Source organism: Sinocyclocheilus grahami, unplaced genomic scaffold, assembly GCF_001515645.1.
Source record: "Sinocyclocheilus grahami isolate Dianchi unplaced genomic scaffold, SAMN03320097.WGS_v1.1 scaffold154.1, whole genome shotgun sequence".
In the NCBI taxonomy this organism is placed as follows: domain Eukaryota; kingdom Metazoa; phylum Chordata; class Actinopteri; order Cypriniformes; family Cyprinidae; genus Sinocyclocheilus; species Sinocyclocheilus grahami.
Window position 1 is genome coordinate 1,153,671 of NW_015505333.1, and position 8,471 is coordinate 1,162,141.

Below are 8,471 nucleotides of genomic sequence, written 5' to 3' on the forward strand. Positions count from 1 at the left end.
GCTGAATATATAGTAAATATCACCCAGTCCTACGATCTACACATAATTCAATGGTAATCCCCTGTCCAACCACTAGAGGTCTCTCACCAGTCTTGGTGAGCAGCAGGTTGACTCCATTGGTGAGCAGCTGGGTGACTCGAGTGTTGAGGTGGTCGATGGTTTCCTGCATGGCTTTGACCCGCATACGTAGAGTGTCATTCTCTTTTTGCAGCATAGAGTTCTCCTGAAACAGATCGCTAAAACCGTCGGATCCATCTTCACAGGCCACTCGCTTCCCCTGAAAGAAACCCAAAGACCGTGGCTGAATCCGAAATTGCTCCTATACCCTCATTCACTATTCCCTACATTAGGCTACTAATACAGTTCACTTGAAGGAGTGAATGAAAACGAGTGAGTGAATTCATACACTGAGTGCACCGGAAGAACTGACGCTTTTGCATAGTTTGTGCTTGCTGTTTAATAATCATTTGAAACTGGCAAACTGGCAGCTCCAGTAAGATGAAAGGAAATATATTGAAATCTGTCATGGAAATTAAAAAATGTATGGATGGACGATTCAGCTGTGGGCGCCATCTTCTGGTGAGATACGGCAATTCATTCGGGTGTGCGACTCTCACAGTGCATTATGGGTATTCTCTAGCCATTGAGCATTCGCCAGTTGTACACTCTTTATTGCTGTGCATTGTGGGATTGAATGAGTGCACTCAATAATGTCCACTAAGCTTTCGGACACCACTAAAAATGGCTGTCCCCTCAAAAAGTGCCCTATTTAAGGGTATAGGGAGCGCTTTCGGACACAGGGTGTGAGAAACGGATAGCTAGGCGCTGACCCCATTCAACCCAAGCAACAATCCCCCGATCCTTCCATGTTCGGGCTCTCTGTCAGGACGTCTCATCTCTCTCAAAGCCATCACGGCTAATCGCTAACTTCTTCCGTCGGCCGTTTATCATCCAGGTCAGGCCGAGGAGCTAAGCTGCAGCTACGCTTCATTAGCTCCAGCGAGATCCCATGAGCTGAACCATGTTATCATGCCCCACAAGCCCACCGCACAGGCTTTCTCATCTTCTGGACTCATTACATAAACAGCTAGAGCGCCACCTGGGTGGCATTGAAGGAAAGAGGAGAAAGAACAAGTGTAGGAATGAAAGAAGATGACCCGACTCACTATCTACTTTAAGTCCTCTATTTGATTTAGTAATAGAGGAAGTGTTTAGCAGTTTGATGCTTCAATGTAAGCTCAAATTGTTGCCTCTGTAGTAAAATAAACAAGTAATAAGATATCTTGACAAGTCAGTTCTGTCACTGTAAACTGGTTCCCGCTGTGTAGAACATTCTGGCATGTGTCTTATATCTGCTATTCTGATAACTCAAGTGAGCTGGTACTTCTGTCTTTTAGATTCGCCCAAAAATGGAAAGTCTGTCATCATTCCAAGCCCATATGATATCCTCCTAATATCAGATCATTTGTAAATATTGTATGAGGGTGATGTTTTACCTACAAACTGGACGTCTTCGATTATGATCCTATGAATTTGTATGAATTGTAGATAAAACGTCACCCCTGAAGCTAACCCTCAGAAGGTGTGTGAGCAGATTAGGGCTGCTCAAATATGGCAAAAATCATAATCATGATTATTTTGGTCAATATTGTAATCACGATTATGAGTGGGCCACATGACCAAAACTTTATATGAATGGTTTATTTAAAGATAGTGATATCAAATATATGTATCTTCTGTATATAAGGTTGCTATGACATTTAGAGATTTAGAGACATTTAGAGAAATTTCACAATTCTCAATACCACAGCAGAATACTAGGGTAACTAATATTAGCAAAAAAACAACAAAAAAAAGTCCTCAAATTATTGAAAATAATTAAAGGGCTCATATTAAGCAATTTCAAGTTTTCCTTTCTCTTTGGAGTGTTACAAGCTGTTCGTGAATAGATAAGATCCCTGAAGTTGCAAAGACTAAAGTCTCAAACCCAAAGAGATATTCTTTATAAAAGTTAAGACTCGTTCAAGCCTTCCTAAAACGCCTCGTTTAAACACGCCCCCACATGTCTACGTCACGATGTGGGAAGATTTGCATAACGCCGCCCAAATGTTCACGCAAAGAAAGAAGGCGTAACTTTGATTCTCGCTGTAGTATTGTTGTTGCTGCCGCCATTCCGTCGTGGAGACGCTGTGTGTTTCATTGTGAAAGCGAAACTACTTTGTTTGGCCTTCCAAAAGAGGACACAACTAGAAATCAGTGGTTAAGTTGTATTTATGTTCTGACTCACAGTCTGTAAGCAAGTTTCCATATTTAAAGGATTTGCCACTGATGATTCAAATGCGAGTTTTGAGCAGTGTAGAGTAGCACTGGTACTGTTTTTGTAAAAAATTACGCGTTTCAGAAAGGCGGGGCATAGAGGAGAAACAATAATGTACAGTATGTGGAAAATAATGTGTTTTTTTAACCTTAAACCGCATAAAAACATTGCATTACACCAAATACACAAAATAATGTTCTTTTTTTGCAACGTCATATGACCCCTTTAAACAGTCAGTAATGTAATAAAAAAAAGCAAAGGAGAAATACAATAGAAAAAAGCTTAAAATGAAACAAACAGTGCAAGTCTAAATTATTTAGCTAACAGCCTACTACATAAATTAAATATTTGAATGTAAAATAAAACGGCATAGTCTTCACTGTAAGAAGTAAACTTCCTTTGTTTCTTATTAAAGCTATAAAAGTCTTTCAGTCAAGAGCAGTGAGTGATTTTGTCTTTGTCTTTTGTTTTTCGATTAATATTAAGCACACAGTCAGCAGCAGGAATATTAGCCAGCTGTCACTTTAAGAGCCGCACGGATCCAATGCACGCATTTTCAACTGTTTACATTCACTTATTACATAACCGATGAGGGTTTATGTGAATAATCACCAAGCACCGCATTTTGACACATTTTTGTGTGTATTTGACCATTTAGGCGCACATCTTCAGCTAAAAGTTGACTTTACATGTGCGTGTTCCGTTCCGTCTCTGAGCGCATGCACAGAAAACCTCCTGAGGAACAGCGCAAGTGCTCTTTCGTGCTTTTAAAAACATGAATAAATCTAATCAACTTTGATAAATCAAGCACGTCCCATTTTGCAAAAGCCATGTTACATGATTTTACTGATTTACATGTGAAATTCTGCTTTTATGGAGGAGTGAAAGCGCACCGCTGGAATGGAGTGCAATAATCATTTTATCTCGATTACTGTATTTGTATAATAGTTGGAGGCCGAAATCGAGATTAATTGCACAGCTCTAGAGCAGATCATACAAAATGTGCAAAAGAGATCATATGAATTTGTATGATTTATAGGTAAAAAGTCACCATGAAGGTCCAACCCTAACCCCATCCCTCAAAATGTGTAGGATTAAAATGTCAACATGGTCAACCCGTAACCCTACCCCTAAAACTAAAACTAAACCCAAGTAAGTAAGTTTTGCAGTAAATGTGCAAAAGAGACGATTCGAATTTGCAACCAATTCATGATGACTTTTTGCATACAAATCGTACATCTTTGTATGAATTTGATCCTATAATGGTAAAAAGTCACCACAAAGGTGATCCCATTCCTCAAGAGGCGTGTGAGTAGATTGTCCAAAAGCATATGAAAAAGATTGTACAGATTCATCCGAACCTTTAAATCAGACGTCTAGTAAGATCCTTTGAATTCGTACAATTTGTAGATCTCCACCTAAAGTAGAAATTCTTAAAAATATCTGTAAAGATACTTTTGTCAAGAGATTGCGTTGGTGGAGATTTTTAGATAATAATGACTTTTTTTGGTCTGTTCCTCATACAAATGTATTGTATGGCTTCAGAACATTTGGAATAGAGTGCACAAGTAGTATGAAATATGTTTGTGTGCTTTTTTTAAGCAATATTAGGAGCTCGATAGCTCCAGTCCCCATTCACTCTCATTGTTTTGAAATGAACATCCAGGATATTCTACAAAACATCTCTCTTTTTTCCACAGAAGAAAATGTTATGATATGGGGGTGAGTAAATGATGACACACACTTCATTTTGGGGTGAATTCTCCATTTGCGGGTTTTTGTTGGTGGGAAAAGATGCCTGGTGGAGACCAACTCTTCCCAGAATCCCACGACCCTCCAGGTCCTTCTCCTTACCGCTTTGTACTCCATGATCTCCATCTGCAGGCGTGCGATCTCCGCTCGTAAGGCGCTGATCTGCTGGCTGGTTTTGTCCTGGTTCATGATCACTTTGTTCTTGATGTTGCGAGCCCGATTGGCGTACTTCAGTGTGTTCAGGGTCTCCATGAAGTCACGGTCAGAGGGGCTCACGCAGGCAATCATCACAGTCCGACTAGACGGATACAAAGCAGATGAGAATGCAAGAGGACAGGAATTCATAAGGGTCTATGATATCCTTCAGAAACACACACACACATGACAGAAAGATAAAACTCACAAACAGATAAACACAAACACGCTTTCATAGACTGCAGACGCAGCCCACATATTTTTGTGGATGCGGCTGGGATTGAATGTCTTTAAGGAGCGCCTCTGTCTGCAGTCCCTCATGTTTAATTCAATCAGCTCCCCCTCTGAACCCACATCATAAGAATATATGGGCAGCCTGTGCCGTCCACTGTGGGCTGAGTGGTCCAGCGCTGATGCAGTGCACTGTTAGCATGCATTAACCTTCAAGGCACAATGACTGCACTGTGCACAGGAACGTTTACAAGTGTGTGAACTTGCAAGGACAATCCGAGACTTCTAAACAAAGTGTGCATGTATGAAACTGCCTCTACAGGCTTTCTAGATAAAGTTGTAAGTTGTGACAATGTTATAAGTTGCACTGAGTAAATCAATTATTTTTATACCCACTGTGTGTGTGTGTGTAAAAATAAATAAATTATATATATATATATATATATATATATATTCTTCTTCAGAACTCTCTCACAATATAATTACCTTTTCTTTCCTTCATCTACTCGGACAACTTTCCCAAGCATGACAGTGAGAGCGCAGTAATGAATCTTGAAGGAGGCAGAACTAATGCAACCCAAACTTCACACCTTAGTTAACATGGATAAACTTGACTCAGCTAAAAGAACCGACACAATTATGATAATGAAGTCTAGGACAATGAAAATCCCCGACGAAGCCAGTTTTGTGGTGTTGAGGTGTTGGCTTTGTGCTCATCTGAGAACTTTCTTAAGTGTTTATCTAGTCATGGTTAAAGAGACTGGTAACTTAAAAATGACAATTCAGCCATGATCTAAAAAAAAAAAAAAAAGTACATTGCTAGTAAAAGTTTGGAAACATTGAATCATCAAACCTATGAAGTAGCAAATGAAAGTACGGGAATTTTATTGTGACCAAAAATAAAATATTATATATATATATATAAAATTACTAAAAACTTAAACTTATATTTGCAAACAAAATATAATTTAAAAAAATGAATTAATATATATATATATATATACACACATAAACACTGCCCGACTGCCATTCAAAAGTCTGGGATCAGTAAGATTTTACATGTTTTTTTTTTGTTTTTTTTAAGAAAATCTTATGCTCATCAAGGCTGCATTTATTTGATCAAAAATACAGAAAAAAAACTATTATTGTGAAATATTATTAATATATATACACACATAAACACTGCCCGACTGCCATTCAAAAGTCTGGGATCAGTAAGATTTTACATGTTTTTTTAGTTTTTTTTAAGAAAATCTTATGCTCATCAAGGCTGCATTTATTTGATCAAAAATACAGAAAAAAACTGTATTATTGTGAAATATTATTACAGTTTAAAATAATGGTTTTCTATTTTAATATAATTTAAATATAATTTATTCCTGCGATGCAAAGTTGAATTTTCAGCATGTCTAGTCACATCTCTAGTCACATCATCTTTCATAAATCATTCTAATATGCTGATTTATTATCAGTGTTTGAAACCATTTTTTGCTGCTTAATATTTTTTGGAACCAGTGATACTTTTTTCAGGATTCTTTGATGAATAAAAAGTTCAAAAGAACAGCATTTATTCAAATTAGAAATCCTTTCTAACAATATAAGTCTTTACTATCACTTTTTATCAATTTAACACATCCTTTCTGAATAAAAGTATTATTTCTTAAGAAAGAAAGAAAGAAAGAAAGAAAAATGTACTGATCCCAAACTTTTGAACAGTAGTGTATATTGTTACAAAAGTTTTCTATTTATAATTGTATATTTCTGAAGCCAAATGACAGACTGGAATTAATCCTGCACTCACAGAAAATCTTGCATTCTGTCTGGCATTCCATCAAAACACATAATATTGTGTTTTGAGCAACAGGATAATGCACATCACCTTTAGATGACAGAATGCAACCAGGAAAATGGCCCTCGGGGAAAAAGTAGTTGTCAGGGGACTGTCCTAGTGGTTAGTTCCTGTAACTGAGTTCCTTCAAAGTAACCCGGTGCGAAAGCCCCTATAGTTCCAATATCAGACGTACCAGGCCACAGTTGATCGAGATGCCCTCTCTCGCTCTCTCTCCTGTGGCTCCTGTGCGTTTGAGACGCTCTGATCCAGCCAGGTCCACAAAGTGAAACTTAGCAGTGAGCGTCTCATACTCGGGCTGAGAGATGGAGCTATCGCCGTTCATCTCTCCGTTCACCTGGGAAAAAAACTGTATTATTGTGAAATATTATTACAGTTTAAAATAATGGTTTTCTATTTTAATATAATTTAAATATAATTTATTCCTGCGATGCAAAGTTGAATTTTCAGCATGTCTAGTCACATCTCTAGTCACATCATCTTTCATAAATCATTCTAATATGCTGATTTATTATCAGTGTTTGAAACCATTTTTTGCTGCTTAATATTTTTTGGAACCAGTGATACTTTTTTCAGGATTCTTTGATGAATAAAAAGTTCAAAAGAACAGCATTTATTCAAATTAGAAATCCTTTCTAACAATATAAGTCTTTACTATCACTTTTTATCAATTTAACACATCCTTTCTGAATAAAAGTATTATTTCTTAAGAAAGAAAGAAAGAAAGAAAGAAAAATGTACTGATCCCAAACTTTTGAACAGTAGTGTATATTGTTACAAAAGTTTTCTATTTATAATTGTATATTTCTGAAGCCAAATGACAGACTGGAATTAATCCTGCACTCACAGAAAATCTTGCATTCTGTCTGGCATTCCATCAAAACACATAATATTGTGTTTTGAGCAACAGGATAATGCACATCACCTTTAGATGACAGAATGCAACCAGGAAAATGGCCCTCGGGGAAAAAGTAGTTGTCAGGGGACTGTCCTAGTGGTTAGTTCCTGTAACTGAGTTCCTTCAAAGTAACCCGGTGCGAAAGCCCCTATAGTTCCAATATCAGACGTACCAGGCCACAGTTGATCGAGATGCCCTCTCTCGCTCTCTCTCCTGTGGCTCCTGTGCGTTTGAGACGCTCTGATCCAGCCAGGTCCACAAAGTGAAACTTAGCAGTGAGCGTCTCATACTCGGGCTGAGAGATGGAGCTATCGCCGTTCATCTCTCCGTTCACCTGGAGTGAGAGGAAAGAGTAAAAAACAATGGCAGCTTTGAGCTACTAACACGCGCATCTTAAATTACAAATGCAACCTTCATGGTTCCTGCATTTTCAGTGTGCTCTGACATGTTCGGTGTTGATGTTTCTAATGCCAGTGGTTTTATATAATTACTCAGTTTTGTACCGCAGCAGTCTGGAGCTCTGTGAATTTTAAAACTTCAAACTTGCGACCTGCTTAAACTTGTTAATGGCTTTCTAATGCAGTACTTTAGGATTACAGCTCTCAACGTGATGTATGCCGTTTTAATTAATATTCCCATGTCGTCAGATGTTCTTGACAAGTGCTGTGAGCATTTAAAGCGGCTCGTGATTGAGGTGTTGATTAGGGTTGGGTACCAAACTAGGTACTTTTAAGGGTACTGACCGAATTGCGTCGGTACTACCAAATCAATCGGTGCCAAATTTCGGTACCTGAGACCGCATCTGGGCGCATACGCTACAGAGAAAGAAAGAGAGACCCTGTGATGTGTTGTCACCCCTGCAACTCGTTCAGACAACACACAGGGCAAGCCGAAATGTTCTGAAGTGTGGTTATATATCTAGAGCCATATGGTTTCTGCCAAAACGCGGACGGGATCGTGGAGTCCATTCATAAAAACCTAATTTACTCTATAGCGCGGAATGCCACGGAATTCATCAATTTTGGACGAATAAATCAAAAGTAGTCACTGCCACTTAATTCGAATCGCGATATGAACTAGTGTCTATTAGTGAATATTAAAATGCAAAAAGATGGTTTAAATATGAATCCTGCATGTTCCGCTTGCCTCTGTATGTATGAACTGCCTTTAACTGAAAAATGAGTGTTTACTATTGTCATTTTGCATTATTGAAACACTATTTTCCTAAT

At 38.1% G+C, this 8,471-nt stretch overlaps 1 protein-coding gene across 1 annotated transcript in view; it reads right to left on the bottom strand.

Annotated features, from left to right (window-relative positions):
* Window positions 1-8,471, bottom strand: part of LOC107592560 (kinesin-like protein KIF21B) — a 107,838-nt gene that overhangs the window by 49,590 nt on the left and 49,777 nt on the right. The window contains exons 6-9 of the mRNA XM_016282090.1: window positions 7,407-7,576; window positions 7,253-7,292; window positions 4,172-4,420; window positions 88-277 (exon numbers count right to left, since the gene is read on the bottom strand). Of these exons, the coding sequence (XP_016137576.1) occupies window positions 88-277; window positions 4,172-4,420; window positions 7,253-7,292; window positions 7,407-7,576 (649 nt within the window). The remainder of the gene's footprint in view (window positions 1-87; window positions 278-4,171; window positions 4,421-7,252; window positions 7,293-7,406; window positions 7,577-8,471) is intronic.